This window comes from Rhea pennata, chromosome 5 (assembly GCF_028389875.1).
Source record: "Rhea pennata isolate bPtePen1 chromosome 5, bPtePen1.pri, whole genome shotgun sequence".
Lineage (NCBI taxonomy): Eukaryota > Metazoa > Chordata > Aves > Rheiformes > Rheidae > Rhea > Rhea pennata.
This window is the reverse complement of record NC_084667.1, coordinates 9,910,822-9,929,656: the sequence shown is the minus strand read 5'-3', so window position 1 is coordinate 9,929,656 and position 18,835 is coordinate 9,910,822. Positions and strand designations below refer to the sequence as shown.

Genomic DNA, 18,835 nt, shown 5'->3' with positions numbered 1-18,835 from the left:
GTCCTTTCTTCTTCCTCTTGACCATATGCTTCAGATCACTGAATCTCACGGGACCAAGGCTGAGCTTTCTGTATTATTTCAGAAAATATCTCTTCTTGCCTTTTTTTCTTTGTTGTGTAGTCGCTTAGCAGGTGCAAAAAGGATACTCCTGGAAGTCACTCATAAAACAAAGCTGTGTGTAAATGGAAAATGTCAGAAAACAGTAGAAAAGCTCTTCTTATTTTTAAAATTACAGTGTATCGATATTTTGGGTATTTTCATAATCATCTTTGTATTGTTGCAATAGCATGTATTTTAGCAAGAGTTTGGGGGCTGCTTTTTACTCTTTTACCCATTGACAGTGATATATTTTTAGGAAGAGGTGAATGCATACTTGTAATCTTACGTATAAATGTCTGTTTAAGGGAACTGAGAATCGGCCAAGACCATTCGTTTGATGAAGTGATTCTACTCAAGGGCATTACAAGGTGGAGTGAACAAGGTGTCTCGTTCCAGTGGCAGATACAGGACAAACCTTGAAAAATTAAAGAAACTCACTTGTGAATGCAGTTGTATTGATGGGATTCAAGGTTTGAAGATTGAATAGGCATAGTCCTTATTTGGTCAGGATCTGTGGTGCAAAAACTCTGAAACATGCGTTTCAAGCAAAGTGGAGAAGAGGCCAAAGAAAACTTAGAAGGGAGGGCTTTAGATCTAACTGTATATTTATTCAACCTCTTCAAAATGGATACTAGGTAGAAACATAGAGCTTATGGAGGAATGGGAAAAGAGGTATATCAGCTAGGAAGGCTAGTTTTAGAGATCAGAAAAGCATAGCATTTAAAGGACAGCTGTCAACCATCAAGCCGAGCCTTGCAGAGCAAATTTAAAGATACAGCCAAAGATTCTTCAGCCACAGGAATAAAAAGAAACTAAGGAAGGAAGAGAGGCCATTATTCAATGAGGTGAGGTGGAGAAAAAGGTAATATGTATAAAGAGAACCTAGAAATAGAGTACTGAATATGCTGCTCCAGATTTAAGTAACAGTGATCTTAAATATAGAGAGGGCATCCTTCTCAAACTGAACATAGTACACCAAAGCTTTTTCCAGCACCCAGTAGAGCACCAGGGTAACTGTTTTTATTACATATGACATTTCTGTTTATACATTCTAATACAGAATTGTTGACTCATGATCAGTGTGTGATCTGCCATGCTTCACAGAACGTTTTCCTGGAGAATTGCCATACTTACTGATCCTTCCCTTCCGTGGCTATGTACACAGCAGTTCTCTCTCTCTCTCTCCTTTCTTTTTTTCTTTTGTATTGTAGTATGTTTTTTCAGAGTACTTCTTTGTGTGTTAAAATTATTCTAAATTCCAACATCGCTCTTCAACATACTAGCATGGTGTTGTTTGCACGTACAGTATGCAAATGCTACTCCAAAAATTGACAATGCATGCATGAAAGATTGTACCAAGGGAAGACAACATTTTCCAGTAGCATATTGCTGTGTGGATCGGGTTTAGGATACTCAGGAGATACTTTCAAATTAATAACAGAAATTTAATTTCAGCTCGTTAAGGTTTTTCCAGTACTTGATTATAGGAATTTATTTTTATGCTAATATATTCTTCTGAGCTGGCAATTTGAAGAGGAAATAATAATAATATGGTTTTACTGGAAGGTACCTGCCTTTCTCATCTGGTACTGGTAATGATAATCTGCAGGAAAAATATCTCTACTGTCATGGAAGTTTATGTAGCTGTAAGTAACAATTTTATGTGTGCGTACAGAAGAAGGAGAAATAGGTAACAAACTACTAGATAATGTCACTGATTGACTGGCAAGAGTCATGGGCACAGTGAGAAGCCAGTGATGGTCTACTTGCCAAGACTGAGGGCTTAATTTTATATGCTCCCTGAAAGAGGTAAGTTAATGCTACAAGTATGTGAAATGGTCAAGGGAGTACAGTAATGTGTTCCTTGCACTGATTTGTTGGATGTTGGATTTACATAAACAATCCCAGTTTTGTCTTGGATGAATGGTGTTGAGAAGCAGACAACTACAGGCTTCTCAAAAAATCAACAGAGTGGAAAATGCATTTTTCAGCTGAAAAAATTTTTATCCTTTATATCAAAAATATGCTCTAGAACATCCCCCACATTGTTCTTCATAACATCCTCCTTTCATTTTATACAGACCTACTCTGATAGGATGCCAAATCCTTTACCCTTCTTCAGGGATAAATCATATTCATTCATGCTGCACAGAGTGGCTTTTAAAGCTCTGGTTTCCAGCTGTCTGCCTGTACCTTCCCTTCCTCACACATCTTGTTTCCTGCTGAAGAAAAATTCATACATTTCATTCTGCTTAAAATAGCTGTGACCAAACTGTTATATTGTTATGGTAGTCACTGGTCGTTGTTCATCTCACAGCAGTCCCAAAAGACCCTGGGAACCAGTTGTGGGAGTGCCTCAGTAGATATATTGTGTGTATTGCCAAGATGACAGTAGGGCATTGATAGCAAGCTAGTGAGTATTTTGAACTGTATCTACCAGTAATGCCTATAAATACGAATTTATCGAAAAATCAGTTCCTCCCAGCAGCCACAGATGTGTTCTGCAGTCATCTTAAACATTTTGAAGGGGTGTTGACAGACACCTGTAAATAAAACTGCAAGCTTGGGTAGACATATGAATACTGCAGTAGAAGAAATTTGGTTTCTGTTTAAATGAAAACAGGATTTTAACTTGAAAGGTTGTGCACCCAGGTACTTCTAGCAGTAATTCATATGGAAGAAAATGTCTGTGTATTTATATTAGATATTTAATACTTCATGCATCCTGTGACAGCATGTAGCATAAAAGTAAATTTTGGTTGAAATTTTGCCACTGAAATTGTGAGATGGAATTACAGTTTTATTATAGTCTGTTTCAGCACCTTAGATTTATTTCATAATGTATAATGTTTCTGTGAGATTTTAAAAGTACCATTGTTTCTGTCTTTTTTTTTCCTGAATTGTAAGAAAGAAAATTCTTTCCTGGATATTTATTGTATCACCAACTTCTGTAGCAAGATTCAGAGTCTTTTCTTTATAATAAAAATGCTAACTATAAATTTGACATTCAGTACAGACATCAGAAAGATCCTAAACAGATATGAACCCCACAAACTCTAAAGAAACAATCCATCTCCCTAGGCTGCTTCCAGATTTGTGTATTGAGGTCTAGTAATTATCAGTAATTTTGCAACTTGAATTCTGAGATTTTGGTCTATTAGCCAGCGCTGTGTAGAAAGAGTTTTAAACCATAGATAAATGAAAATTGGATTTTTTTTTCGTTATTAACTTAATTTCAGGAGTCAAAGGTGTCTAAGTTTAGTAGACAGTGTTTTCTTTATCATGTATGTATATGTTGATAAGATACCTAAATAATTCTTAGTGATGATACAAAGAAAAGCTAGTAGGCTTCACACACAGTTGTCATGGTAAATGAGAAAAGGAGAATGTTTAAATGCAGCCTACGTACATGCACACATGTACATATACATATACACACATTTACATACATATATAGCATTGAAGTCTAAGTTTTGTATATTGATAGTTGCCAAATAGTAAAATCTGAAAAATGATAAAATGTGCCCTAAACCTGAAATTTCTGTTACAGCTTTCTGTTGATGACACTCAAATGTCACTTTTTCATCTCCTGACAGGTTTAGAGAAAAGAAAATCCTATGTACTATAATATGAAAACTGGTCATATAAAAGCTCATGTAGAAGAATATAGACTTAGCTAGTTTGGAAAATGCTTAAAATAAAACTAAAATAATTTTCAGTAGTTTTTTGAAACAACTGTTTTTCAGTGTTGTTATGTGATGTTAATTCTTTGATAATTACATTGATCAGATTGTATGTGAGGTTGTAGCTATTGTCTTCTGGTATGTCGAGAGATCTAATAACTTTATTTAAAAACAAGTGTATGTCTCATAGTCCATGAAATGAAAATTTTATTTTTATTTTACAGAAAATCATTGATTTTAATACAAATGCTAATTCATTAATAGAGGAAGGATAATTTAAAAATGATATTTTTGTTTTGTTACAAATACTGACGTAGTTATTTAATCTGCACAGATTTCAATATTGCTTAACCTTATTGTAGTGAACAAGATTTATTTTGAGATATAGGATAATGAACCAGTACTTGTAAAATTATTTATTACTATTTTATGTAAGATCAGTCAAGACTGATCTTTTCCATTCATGGGATGTTCAGTACAGATTACCAGTGTATCATTTTTGTTCAGCCTCATTTTTCTTTTTGTCCGTAGTAATTTTAGCTCTAATTTTTCTTTTATTATTTTCTTTTATTATTTTTGTTGACAGAAAGTAGTGATCAAAATGTGTGATAGTAAATGCAAAAGAAAGGATAAACCTGTCACCTAAAAGATAATTTTCTTGGAGTTTCAACCAACAGCTTTATATTGTATATTAAAGACTAAAAAGTGTATAGTACTAGCACACTTTCTTTCATGCCCAGTTAAATCTAATAAGTAGTTTTGTTAAATACTGTGCTTGTTTTACAGTGTGTTTTTAAGGTGACTTAAGATTTACTTCTGGGAAAAACTTCAATGTTCAAAGTAAATTGTTCTTTTTTGGAGTTTTTGATGTACAATAGGGCAAAAATACTATGATAAACAAATTAAATAGCTAAATTTCCTAAGGCAAACTTACTTCATTACTCATTTATGGATCACTCTGCTGAGTTTAAAAAGAATACTGTTGCTCTGGAACAATTCAAATAAATAGCAGAAAATCTTATAACAGTTGAACTGAATTTGTAATTAAACTGAGCTGCAATAAACTTTGGTAAAGTAACTGTACAAGAAGAAGAAAAAGTGAAGTCAGAAATGATTATTGATTTTACCTATTAAACCTAATTCTTCTATAAAACTAATTGAAATTGGGTTATTTCCAATACAAAGCATTGTTTGATTATTCAATTATATTGATTATATTAGACTTTCAATTTGATTTTCCACCATTACACATGCCAGTTAAGCTGAGGAACATTTTATAGCCAATATTTTCAGATTGTTTACTTCATACATTTGAGAGTATGAGAGATACAAAATGATTTCTTTTTCCCTCCCTGTCATTTCACTTTGATTTTTTTTATATAATTCTTTTAGTAGATATTCTTTTAGTATATTTTTTACATAATTCTTTTAGTAGACAGAAGGAAAGAGAAACTTCTATTTTTAAAGAAAAAAATGCAGTTAATTCTAAGACTGCATAAATTTTGACCCCAGGAGATGGGGATAATTTGGCAATCTGAAGCAATCTATTTTAACAGATTGACTAGAATGCAAGTTGATTAAATTCCTGTAAGAAATAATGCATGTTTTTTGCATATCTTTTCAAAACTTCTTTGCATGATATAAAATTACAGGATATTACATTATTGTATTTACTATACAACTACACACGCATGACTAGGATGCATATTAACTAAAGCTGTAAACTGTTAATCTGACCTAATACTCAACACAGTGTGCTAACTAGGGAGTGCCTTGTTGCCATTTCTGACCATCACTGTGGGGATTTTTTAATGTAAATTGCTGTGCTTGCAGAAATGCAGTAAGATCACACAAAAATAATGTGCAGCTGATTAGCTGCTTCTGCTGAAATGTTGGCTACCCTTTCTACAAAGATCCGGAAAGAGCCATGGAAAATGCTGTTTCAGGTGTCATTGGCTTGCATAGAAGCAAAATGACACTAGTCAGCTGCGTGGCAGTATCATGGCGTATTGGAAAATAACCTGTAGGAGCTTGAGCAATAGTTGATCATCCCAGTGCTTTGTTGTCTTGTGACCAACTGCAAAGCTTTGAAAAAAGGAATGAGGGATGTAGGAGAGAGTTGCTATCTTGTATAGCATTATTATATGGTAAGAAAAGCTTATTTTTCTTTCTTACTTACGTATATTCCTGAAAGAAATTTATTATTTGCATTTACCTCACTGAAGTCCTCTAAATTCCTTTCTTTTGGGTCTAAGATTCATTTTGCTGAATTGTAGTTTAAAACATGCTCAGTAAAACTAAAAGTCAGTTTTGATCTAATGGGGGGCAGATTTACCTCAGTTGGTTAGAGCATGGTGCTGCTAATGCCAAGGTTGTGGGTTCACTCCCCATATGGGCCACACTGTGGGTTGGACTAGATGATCTCCAGAGGTCCCTTCCAACCCCACCATTCTATGATTCTATAGTAGTAATGGGAAATTTGAAGGAGAATTTATGTGTGTACCCCTGTGAATTTACTTGATGAGGACATTTCTAGTAGATCTTCCTCAATGAGAAAATGTTTGTTTTAATTTGCTTACCCATATCTTAGAGGATTTTCAGCTTCTGTTCCACTTCAACTATTTCTTACTTCTCAACATGTTAACTATATATGGCATGTTTATGAAATGTCATAGTCAATGAAATCATGTGCCATTAAGTAGGATACCATGGGAAACAGGTAACTTTTTTCCTAATGAAAAAATCCTAATGAATTGCATTCAGCAATTTAAAAAAATAAGTTTGCATCAAGACAGGGCGCAGGTTAGAATTTGCTAAACTGATGTTCTAGGTAGTTAGTTATAAAATGTGTTTCACTGAAATATCCTCTGTTTACATTTAATTAAAAGTTAATAATTGCCTAATTATGTAATAGCTTGCAATAAAACCATTTAGAACGGGGAAAGTGAGGTCTTTCTGTCATTATAGTTTGCTTAAAGTAAGAACATGATCTAAATGTGAAGATCCTTAATTACTGCAGAATAATTGCTTTAGCAAAATATTTATACTGAGGATTTTTTTGTTGTTGTTCTACAGTCTCAGTTTGAACTCAGGGTATTCCATATTCGTGGAGAACATGCTGTATCAACTGCACAGCTTGAGGAAACCATTGCACATCTGAAGAATGAACTGGAAAATAAATTAAATAGAAGAAATGAAGAAGCAAGGGATATTGGTGTATCTACTGAAGATGATAACCCACCAAAGACATACCGAAATGTATACATACAAACTGATAGAGAAACTTTCATAAAGCCTAGTGAAGAAGAAAACAGAGCTGTGAAAAATAACCAAACACTACCCAAAAAGCTTAATATTTCTTCTTTGACTCATAGTATTTCTGCCCAAAGTGAAAATAAGGAAATATGTTACAATACACAGTCTTCAGAAAGTGGCTTATCTTGTCAAACAAAACAAATGCTGCCTCTTCCTTCACCACCGCCACCACCACCACTTCCTCCTCCCCTTCCAAATTCTTCACTACCAGGGTTAGTCCCTCCACCACCACCCTTACCACCAGGTCTGACTTCACTGACATCTCACTTCGGATCTGGGCCACCACTGCCACCTCCACTTCCTGAAGGCTGTAGGAATTTCCAAGCACCACCACCGCCACCACCGCCGCCACCACCACCACTTCCAGGGTTGGGACCTCCTGTTCCTCCTCCACTGCCTGGATCTGGGTTGCCTCCACCCCCTCCACCTCCTGGGCCTGGATTCTTTTTTAATAGCACTTTATCTTCTAGCCAAGGTCCTCGGAAACCTGCCATTGAACCTAGCCGTCCCATGAAGCCTTTATATTGGACTCGCATACAACTACAAGGCAGCAGGTAAACGATATTTATTTGGATTTAGTGGTGATATTTATATACCATAATATATTGGCATATAAACTATTTAAGCCTTAATAACAAAAAGTAAGCAATGCAGGAACATGCAACAAAGTTAATATAGAGGCAAGGAATTTAATATTTGAAGAAAACAAAAATGGAGTCAGTTTCAGAAGCCTAAAAATAGATCACAGAAATTGGTTTTAAAATGGTAAATATGAATGAAAATTATTTACCTTGTCACTGAAAGAAGTTCTGTAGTTTTTTTCCAGAATGTCGGAGTTCTGCACAACGCCAGCTATTGCTTTTCTAGTAGCAGGGTTACCAAATATACTGATTTTCTAGAATTAGCATTAAAAAGAGAACAGTAATACAGGAGATGCATTTTCTTAAAATCAAAAATTTTAATTAGAATTAGAATTGAAGTGGTAGAATGTAATTAGATTTACTTTTGCTTTCTAGTCACTTTAGATGATACCATTTTCTGAGTACCAAGTGTGTCTTTGTCTATGATTCCAGCCCTAGAATCAGTTACACTGAGGCTTAACCTCTCTGTGTAATTCTGTGGGAGCAGTAAAAGCAAAGCATATGGATATATATGTACAGATGTACAGCTTAGGGACATAACGCTCTAAATATCCAGGTTCCTACACAGTATAGTAGTAAAAAAAAAAAAAAAAAAAAAAAAAAAAAAAAAAAAAAAGACTTTATCTTACCAATCTTTATCACTGGTGTGATAAAACTAGATAACTTTAAAATAAAATGACATCACTGCTACCTTAATATTATCTGAGCTCTAAATTAATTGTATATACCTTTCTCGTAAATTTAAACTTAACGTAAAATACATTGTTTTACTGATTCTGTTTATAAGGGACCAGTTGGTGAAAAGGCATAGAAAGATAACCAGTTCTTGAACTGTGTTTTTTGAATGTTCCCATACCCTCTGTTTGCTATGTATTCATTCAGTTGGCAGCTTATATACCTCACTGCCACAGTGGGATGTGGTTTCAGTGCTGCTCGGCTGCTCTTTTGGATAGAGGCTCCATCTAACTCTCTGATCTTTTAAGTGTTTATTAATGTAACAAGGAGCTCCATTAAGTGAGTTGCATGAAAAAAATGTATTTTTTAAAAGATTCTTAAGTGACACAAAATATTTCTAGTTGAACAAGGAGTTGCTAGAATCTTGAAATATAATTCAGGTTGTGTGTTAGGCAAGTAATGAAATGAGGTGATTATTAGCGTCTTAAAATTCGTATCACTATTATCTCTATGCAAAGCAATTTTACCACAAGTGCAGTTATAAAGATGATACCTTGCTTTTTATTTTAAACATTTTAAGAAATGTTTTCCAGATTTCTGACATTTGTTTTAGTTAGCTTTAGGGTTATTTTTAATCTCTCTTAAACAATTGCATTCTTTAAAATATATTTAAATATGAGATACTTTTATTTTAGTTTACAACCTTTCATTGACTTTATTTTGATGAGACAGGTACAGAATCATAATTCCACAAATTTCATTTTGATTTAATCAAACACTTTAACATGTTCCTATTTTATGTAAAATGTTTGGCAGGAACAAACAGTTAGTGAAATGTCAATTGCATCTTTTTGATACAAAATTAAAGGAGATGAAATTTTTTGGAAGTTCAGCAATTCAGTTTTACTTTCCCAAAATTACTGGTGATAAATTGTTTCATACTGAATAGGTGAATAGAAGTAAATAATTGGTTCATAAATAAAGCTGGTTGTAATTCTTCTGTTGCTTCACTGAGATGAAAATAGTTGTTCTGAAATAGTGCTAGTTTATCAAGCTTTTGGTTAGTACAAGATAGGATCTAGGTCATAGCTTTCTAGTAGACTGCAGGACACCAAGTCTAATAATCTAATATCTTCATGATCTGGACTAGAACTGGAGAGATCTTCCAGGGTTGCTGCTTAGAGAAGCAGCTATCCAGGCTTGGAAGATCTTGTTATGGACCCAGAATGCACGGATCTAAAACAATTCTTCAGTGAAATCACTAAGCTAATGTCAGGAAGAGTGCAGCACAGAAGCATGTGCTGCAAAGCTGGATGCTAATGAGCAGATTAGAATTCATTAAACATTCACCCGTAGTGAATATGCAGTTGAGGATTAAGTAGAAACAATCCTAAATACAAGAAAAAAAATCATTTGAATACTTGTAGTTCATTTTCCCCTTACATGCTCAAGTATTGTGTTCTGTTGCATATTGTATCTAAAAAGCATATTTTTGGTGACATCAACCATTTGCAGCTTATAAGGGTTTTCACTACTTTTTTTTTTATCATTATTACAAAGCATTTCATTGCCTTTTAGTGACATCTACTGGAAGAAGTGGGCCTGTCTTCCTACTGATAAACATGAAACAAGAAGAGCAGTTTGGAGATAGTTTTTTCCCACATGTTTTCCTCAAGTACTGTAATTTTGAAACAAAAGTCATTAGTATTGAAGCACTTAGTTTTCAGTACTACATGTCATTTTTTCCCAACTCCAGATAAAACAAGAGAATTTTGTTAACAAGTTCTAGAATGTACATGTAGTTCTTGTGCATACAAAAAATAGATAATCCCTATTTAAAATTTACAGTTGGTTGGATGGAGCAGAAAACTGGTTAGTCTCACAGAATATTGGCCACATAATCATCCTAGTTTTTCAAACCTACAACAAAGAGACATACAAGCATAAAACATCTGTAAAAAATGAAGTGAACCACATCCTATGCAAATGATCCCAAACTCTATTAAAGCATCCTTTTATTACTACCTTTCCCTTTATAGGAAAACTGCTGTGCCAACATTGTGGGATTCACTAGAAGAACCTGACATACTTGATACAACTGAGTTTGAATACTTATTCTCCAAAGATACCGCTCAGGAAAAAAGAAAACCACTATCAGAGACTTATGAAAAAAAACCAAAGGCCAAAAAGGTATTATTTCTTTATATTTGCTTATTTTGTTGCTGCTTAGTTTATACTTTGAGAAAACTTTTTTATTTATTGCTAAACTAACAAGTAATATTTAGGTTTGTAAATCCCATTTTAAAGTAAAACAGATGAGATTGCTGTTTCAACCTTGCCTAGATAATTGAATTCCAGATTATTTTTTACATTGGAAGATTTAATTGCCTTTGAAAATAAAAGTTCCACGTGCCAGTGAGGTAGACAAGACATTGTATAGGCGAACTGACGGAAAGTTCTTGTATGTGTCGAGACGTGACAACATTTCAGACCACATCTGTTCTTGGAGTGCTGTATAATTAAAAACCATCATTACGTTATTCTAGCAAACCTCTCTTCCAGTGAAGATTAAGTGACTGGAAAAATATGGTATGGAGCAAGACAGCAAAGCTACTGCTGTATGTTTTGAGCAAGTAATGTCGAAACATGGTTTTCCGGTATAATCGAACGCCTTAATCACACCTTTGATTCTCAGAAGCGCAGGCGGCGGCCAGGTCGTTACTGCAGCGCAGATGTTGGCCGCCCCGAGTGCGGCGTGTTGCAGCGACAGCGGTGCGCCGGCGGGACGGAGAAACGGGCCGTGCTGCGGGAAGGGGCCTACTCTCGGTGAGGACTGACACAGTCCTCCTAAAACTGCGCGGTTGCGTATTATAAACCTGTCTGCACGGTACACTGTTTCGTAAGCCTGGGTTTGCCTGCTTGGAACCACAAGAGGGCGGCTGGTGTGGACCCTCTGGGCGTGTGAAGACACTCAGCAAGGTCAGATGTCCTGAGACATCCTTGATCATACGCTTCCTGCACGGTGTGTTGGCAGAAGAGTTAACGGGGGGTGTAAACAAGGCTACAGCATTTGTAACGGCCAACGTGGTGCGATAATACGGAAAGAGAAAAATGGGAGGGGCATTCCTGCTGCCTTCTGGAGTTTATTTTTCCGTTTCACTAATCTTGCTTCTTCAAAAGCTGTTTAATTGGAGATACAGATTCCTAAAGACAAATGCAGGTAATACAACTTTAACATAGAAGTAACATGCACAAATACTGAACTTTTGTATTTCAAAATCTTAGCAGCTGAGTGAATAAACCTTGTTCACTAGGTGTATGGCAGCAAACAAGGTAGAAACTTGTATTCTGAAAGGTAAACGTGTATTACCCTTTTTCCTTACTGCTCCGTAGCTTATTTACGTGTTACAATACCACAGGGTTTTTTTCTGATCTTTTTAATCTTAATGTCCAAAATCTAACTGCATAAACTTACTTTGTACAATATAGGAAATAATGGTATAAGTTAATTACTTGTAAGTTAATTACTTCTTGTGAGAAGCCAATGTGTTTTCTTAAAAAGATCTTTTAAAATTTATGTCAGTGTTTGAATTATTCTGTGTTATTAAATGTAAATGTATTTACTCTTAAAACTAGAGATGTTATTTACTGAAATAAAAAAGAAAGAAGTTCCTTGAAAAATAGTACAAAAATACCAGAATAAATCTCCTAATAAAAAAGATGGCTGTTTTATGTAGGAAATCAATGACTGTGCTTTCAGTTCAGTAAATGTTGTGCAGTTATGATCATGGTGTTAAAAACCATGGAAACTGTACGGCAAAAGTTTCTAAAATGCCTGATATTAAACTTTTTGTGATTTGGTCCGTTTAAAAATTGCAGATAAATTAGCTTTTAGAATTCAAAGAAATCTGATTGGATCTAGAAGCATTTTCTTATTTTAGATTCTATCTTTCCACTTTTCCTTGACAAATGACTTATAGTCGCAACTGGAAATTTTTACAGACAGCAAGTTGGTCGTCTGACGTGGTCGTGTGCTTTCCTTCGTCTCTCCGAAGCCGGAGATGCCTGCAGGCTAGCCCCACCGGGCCGGTCGTGCTGGGCTCCAGGCAGTCCAGCAGCAGGGAGGCGTTACGCTTAGTCGCAGTACGGTGTATTAGTTGAAGGTAGCAGAAGGCTCCTTGTAGATTAATATAGAGCTATCAGTTCTGGCTTCACTTCTCCCTTTCCATGCTCTCTCTCAGCTCTCAACTTGCTTTTTTTCTTACCAGGATATCTATCTGGTGGGGTTTTTGAAACAGTATTTTCCTTTGTTTCAGTTCAAAAACTTGTGCTTGTCTAGTCTAAAGAATGTTACGAGTATCAGGGGTGTCAGAGTTGTATAGTCTAGCAAAAAATATCCGTACAAACATAAAGGCATATTCTGAATCTCATTACGTTAATCTTATATTATCATTTTTAGCTGACTCATTTTGTGTTTCTTCATAAACTCCTTATTATGTTCTCATAAAATAGTCTTCTAATGCAAAGTATAGGTACAGCTATAGAATCTGCAGTAATATTTTATCTTTGGAATAGGTAAAGGATTTTGTTTAATAATATGTCATTACTTCAGAATTGTTGAATTAACTAATGACCTCTTAAATAACAAAATGAGCAGCAAGTAGAAAATGGGGAAATACTGTTGGTTTTGCACAGTTAAACAAGTAGGTAGGGCTACTTCCAAATGTACGCAGTGCAAATTGATACTAATTTTTGCACAAACAGTGCCAATTAATAGAGCAGTTCAAAAAATTTCTACAGCTTCTCATGTGCCTGGCTTTATTATTAGCTCCTGTTCACTATTTTTACTTTTTCAGTGTAAACATCTTGCAAATGCATTAATAAATGTTTTGTTAGCATTGACCTTTTCTCTTGCACAAACATTGTCCTACTTTATTCCATCTTATTCAGATTACTTGGGCCTGCTTGATATTTGGAGAAATGGAAGACCAATAGGTGGTGCAGGATCTCTTGATAAAACATGATTGCTTAAAACTCTTCTACTTGAATCAGAGTTAAATCGGTGCCTCACAGTCCAGATTCTGATGCAACTGGAAGTGAGGTTCTGTCTTTCAACTAGAGGGACATTGTTTTTTATTTAACTTGGTCCTCTTTATAAAACTAAGGAGACTTTAACATTCAGTGCCATGTTAAATTCTGACTGACTTCTTTACCGCCTATCTACATTTCTCTTGCAGTTTCAAATAGAAACCCAATAATTCAATTTATTCTCAGAATTATTTCTGTGAAACCAGTCATCATAATCTGTGTGCCTAGTATGCAAAAGGAACGTTTATGTGCAAAATATCATGTTAAGCTTATAGAAATTTCACTTTATTATTGTATTCTTACCCATATAGGGAACAACAACTTCCTATAGCACACACCTTACAACAGTACAGATTAGAAATATTCACCACCTACCTTTACAGCTGACAGCCAGTTTTGGCCAGAGATATCAAAATCTTTACCTACATCAAGGGAAATGATAATTTATGCACAAGTTCATGCAGTTCAGGAGAATCGGCTACCTAAAATTAAGAGGGGGAACAATTGCCCAGGTAGTGATTTAGCAAAAAACAATTTGGGGATTAGAATGAATCACAAGATGAGCATGAATTGTCAAAGTCATGGTACTACAAAAAAAGGAAAGCAAACCTCTGATATATGAACGTCAGTGTTTCTTTTAAGCTAATAAACTTAGCCAGCTCGTAGTTAAGAACTGCATCTAGTTTTGGGTATTGCAGCCTTTCCTGAAAAATGAGTCAAGAGGTGAGACTGATCGGAAGTCTAGAAGTAGTGTCGGAGAAAAAACTGAAAGATTGTGGTTGTTTAGTGTGGAAAAGAGAAGACTGGTGCAGGGGACACAGTAAGTGCAGCTGGTTAAGAGAAAAAGCTATGGAAAGCTTTCTGAGGGTAAGGATACCAGAAGAATACAGGACACGTAGTGCTAGGAAAAATGTATTTCTGCCTCAAGAGATTTTTAAGAAAATCTGTTTAGAATGACACAGGTACAGCTGATACTCTCTTGAAGTACAGAAATGGTTTGGATAACATTTTTAGTGCTTTTCCATGGACATGATTCTGTGAGTCAATTACAAAGTGTAAAGTACAGTTCCTGTCCGTCTCTCAGGGATAAAAGAGCCAGAAAATGGCTTATGAATTGAGTTACAGTAATACCTAGAGGCTAGTATCCTGACATCAGAATGTAATTATTAGAATTTGAAATACAAGTATTAAAAAATAAGGTGTCCTAACAAGTATATGGGAAGAGAGAAGGAAGGAAAATTAAGAACCTTCATGCAGCAATGAAGATACAACTTCTTAAAGGACTGCCTAGAGGGTGATTTTACTTATTTTTTAGGCACTTTTTTGAGAGAAATGTAGTACATTCTATAGTAGTACAATGTAAAAATAATATAATTTCAAGGTTGATGTAGTTTAAATGAAGGTCAGATGTACCTTCTGGTATTTTTAAATGCTTTTGAAGTTTGTTATAGTAATGCTTATTTAGTGCTTAGAAGCTTTGCGAAGTTTTTGGCTGCTCATGCTTCTCTGATCGTGCTCTCCTTTGCAAAATTCCATGGCTTTGGAATAATCTCTTTTTGTTCCACAATACATCCTCTGAAATATTTCAGGAAACCTGTATCCTTGTGCATTTATCTCCTCTGTATATATGCAGTCATGTGAAGTTCTGTGGTAGTATATAGATAATGATCCAAACAAATATTCTTGTCCTTTAGATGTTATGTCTTTAGAGCAGAATTTGTCTTTTTTGGTGGGGGAGAATTTACTAGCTAGATGAATATTCTAGTTATGTCCCAATATTAGAGGAAGATAGTGTGAAATCTATTTAAAAATCAGCAGATACAATTATTTTCTCATGAGAAGGGATTTTAGGAGTAAGTGTAAAAGCATTTTAAGTTTATATGAGATAGTTTAATGTAGTTGATTTGTAGCTGATTCATTTCATTTCAAAATGACTTAAAAGTCGTAGCTTATGTAAATCAAGAAGAAAATGCCCTAGTTGTACAGGGTTATTTAGGTGCATAACTTCAATTTAGGTATTGATTCTGGCGGACATTTAGATTGCAAATGACTTTGGAATATGACTCTTATTTTTTAAATCAATTTTGGCAGGAGCAATGACATGCTTTTAGAAAACGTCACTGTTAGTCTGGATTGTTTTCAACCATCATTTCTAAATTTTCTCATGCTTAGATTTCAGTTATAACACTCATTTTAAAGCATTTATGTCTGGAAAAATGCTGCTTATTTTCAAAGATATATTATAAGTTATAAGTCTAAAACTATAAATTGACTTAACTATGAATTTTTATGTTCAAGTATAAGCAAATTCAGTGCACAACCGTTAAAGTCCATAGGTGTTTATGCATTGAAAACAATTAAGCATATAAAAATTCGTATCTATTTTGGTGAAAAATCATTTTGTTGTTTTTGAAAGAACTCAGCTTTCAATGAATTTGAATAGATTTTGAAGCATCTAACATCTTTCCCAGACTCTGAAGGCCTTGTATGGACTCTTTTTCATGTCAGATGAAACACTAACATTTTGCATGCAAAGAACTCCAGCTTTACCTCATTCCAAACTCTTAATGTTTCCTGTCCATACACATCCAGTCAGTTTTTTTAAAGCTAATAGGTACATGTAATTGTTCTCAAGCTGTAAGTTTTCCCTCTCCTGTTAGAACTGTGGAACCAAAGTCTGTTCTCTTCACTTATTTTATTTGGAAAAGGTTAGTACCAAGTAGAAGATGGGTCATTATGTGTTACACTATAATGCCTATGTAAGCCTGAAAAGAGGTAACTTAAGAAAGAAAAATTCTTTGCTATAATTTTATTCAATATGTATTCACTAAATGTTGCAAGAGCAACACATATTTCAAAGTTGTATTAGTCTTCCCAATATTTTTGAGGGCTTTTTGGAAGTCAGCCATCCTCCTAAAATCAAGTATTTTCTATACTATTTCAAGAAACAGGATAGCTGGATGTTTGTGATGCCACTCTGTCTTCATCTTACAAAGAAAATGGGTAAATGTCAAGTAATTTGTGTCAGGTGTATGCCTTAAATGAAAGTCCATCGATCATTTTTGGCTCTTTAGTGCAATGATTATCATATCAAAGACGCAGGAGGACATTAAAGATAATGGCTTTTCTGTTGTCTATTATCTCTAACAGACTTCACATAATTATTAACATGTGTTCTCATTTAAGAAGAGTGTCAATATTTTGAGCGAAGAGCATTTTTTTTTTAACTAAAAGGGATATGTCTGTCAGCAAGTTTTCTGTCCATCTAACTAAATGAGAAATTACAATTAATGAATTTTGTGATTCTGCGAGAAGGGCAGATACTGCAGAAAAAGTTGGAAGCTTTGTAGGGTTGAAATACAATGACTGTCTTCAACTCTCTGCGTAAGATAATAAACAGTGTTCAAACTTAAGTAAAAGTAGTAAAATGCTAGCGCATGCTCTTCTAAGGCACTCTCACTTTCTTTTTATATTTTATGCCGTGTTGAGAAGAATGAATATGGCATTTCATTGTTTACCACAAAGCTCTACAATCATGTAGGGTATAGAAAGTACCTGGGGTAAATATTTATTTTGTGGCTCTCTTTTGGTTTTACAGTTTTGATAGGAACAAAGACATTGAAATCAGTTAGTTACTAGCTCATTTCTTACCTCTTTTTTTAATCTTGAGAAATTGTCATTTGCTTGTCCTTTTAAAAAAGCCTAAAAGTAGATTTTTTTCATCCAATAGAATAGCATATCTCCTAAAATATAATGGAATCTGCATAAAATACAGAAAGATGGCTCTTCTATATTAAATAGATAAACCATAAACTTGACTCTCCTTTGAACAGAAAGAGGAGAGATAAGGTCTAGTCTTAAGCTTCTGAAATCTCATTGGTAAGACTTGGAGTGTCTATGTAGAATGGCTTGAGGGACCCACTTACCTGCCTCTTGTGTTGCATATTCTTCCTCTGTTTGAATAGGGTTTCAGTAGACTACTTACGGGTCCAGGTTGCTGACTTCACTATTAAAGTTAGTGACTGGGAATGGAGGGAAATGCTGTGATGTGCAGGACAGCTTTTTAGCTAATGGTTTCTCTCTGTGGAAAGAACCCGTGAACCAGCAGGAGGAAGGATTTAGCTTTTAATCGCTACGTAAACTAAATCTGTTCGGATTTCAGCACCAGTAAGCGTCCTGGACAGAATGTAGACATTACAGTTATACAAAACAGTGAAGTTAGTCCTGTGATATTTAACAAAATACATTTCTGGTTACATTAGAGAAAGACCTTTTAATGGGGATGACGGGATAATTTGTCTGAATGTATACAGTTTTTCTGCACTTCTAAATTAGATGGTAAATTTTTAAAAGTTATCGAAGAAGCACTTGTGTGCATATCCACTGCGTACAAATAAACCAACTTAGCAATGTTAAAAAATAGTGAGGAAACACCACCCAGGACAAATTATGCGGTAGATGAGACAACAGAATGAATTAGACAACACCGGCAATCTCGGCGTGGTCACTGAGCTGAAAGATGCTGCGCCCGTTGCAGCGATACGCTCGTGGCTGGTGCAGAGGAGGGGCAGGCGGCAGGCTGCCTTGTCCGTACTTGGGCAAACTCTGCCAGCAGACGCAGCAGCGTCACCTGGATGGATTTTATCAGCTGGATTTTAGCTGCTTACCTGTCACTGCCAGCCACAAGCCAGTCCCAATATGCCGAGAGGTGATCAGTGATTTTTCTTTTAAAACACAGCCCAAATAGTACAAAAGGTACAATGCCGTCTTTACAAACTTCCATTTTATTGCCTTATGTTTTTTATGACCTGAAAAACTACTGAATTTTTTTGTATCTGTTTTCTATTTAGAATTCACACACGCATTTAATTCCCTGTCAATAACTTCTCCAGAATAACCATAATTTGAGGCAAAATGTTTATCTCTGGAAATACATCCTGTGTTTTACCACTGATTATACATTTATGTTGTAGAAATTCTCAAGGTACATGTTAGTTCTGAAATCTGTGACAAAAGTCCTAGTTCTTCAGCATTACTACTGTTTTTAAAATAGTTTTATGCTCTATTTAAGCAATTCTGTTGTCTTATTGCCCCCTTCTCTCTAATGAATAAAATGTTGGCCTTCAGTAAGAGATTTGGTTTGGTTGAAGCTATTTCAGGTACTCTGAGTCTGGTGTCTGGTAATTGTGACCATGTGTACATTTGTCTAAAAATGCTGTGAACGTACAGTTGCTGGGCATTTGAAACATGAATCTCTATTTTAGCTTTTAAAATTGTATAATCTCTTCTTTCAGTTTATTTTACCAATCTTTCAAGAAGAAAGTCTTGCTTGGC

At 35.0% G+C, this 18,835-nt stretch overlaps 1 protein-coding gene across 1 annotated transcript in view; it reads left to right on the top strand.

Moving 5' to 3' along the window:
* FMN1 (formin 1) overlaps positions 1 to 18,835 on the top strand; it is a 141,663-nt gene that overhangs the window by 40,176 nt on the left and 82,652 nt on the right. Inside the window, exons 4-5 of the mRNA XM_062577077.1 lie at positions 6,858 to 7,651; positions 10,453 to 10,603. Coding sequence (XP_062433061.1) covers positions 6,858 to 7,651; positions 10,453 to 10,603 — 945 coding nt within the window. The remainder of the gene's footprint in view (positions 1 to 6,857; positions 7,652 to 10,452; positions 10,604 to 18,835) is intronic.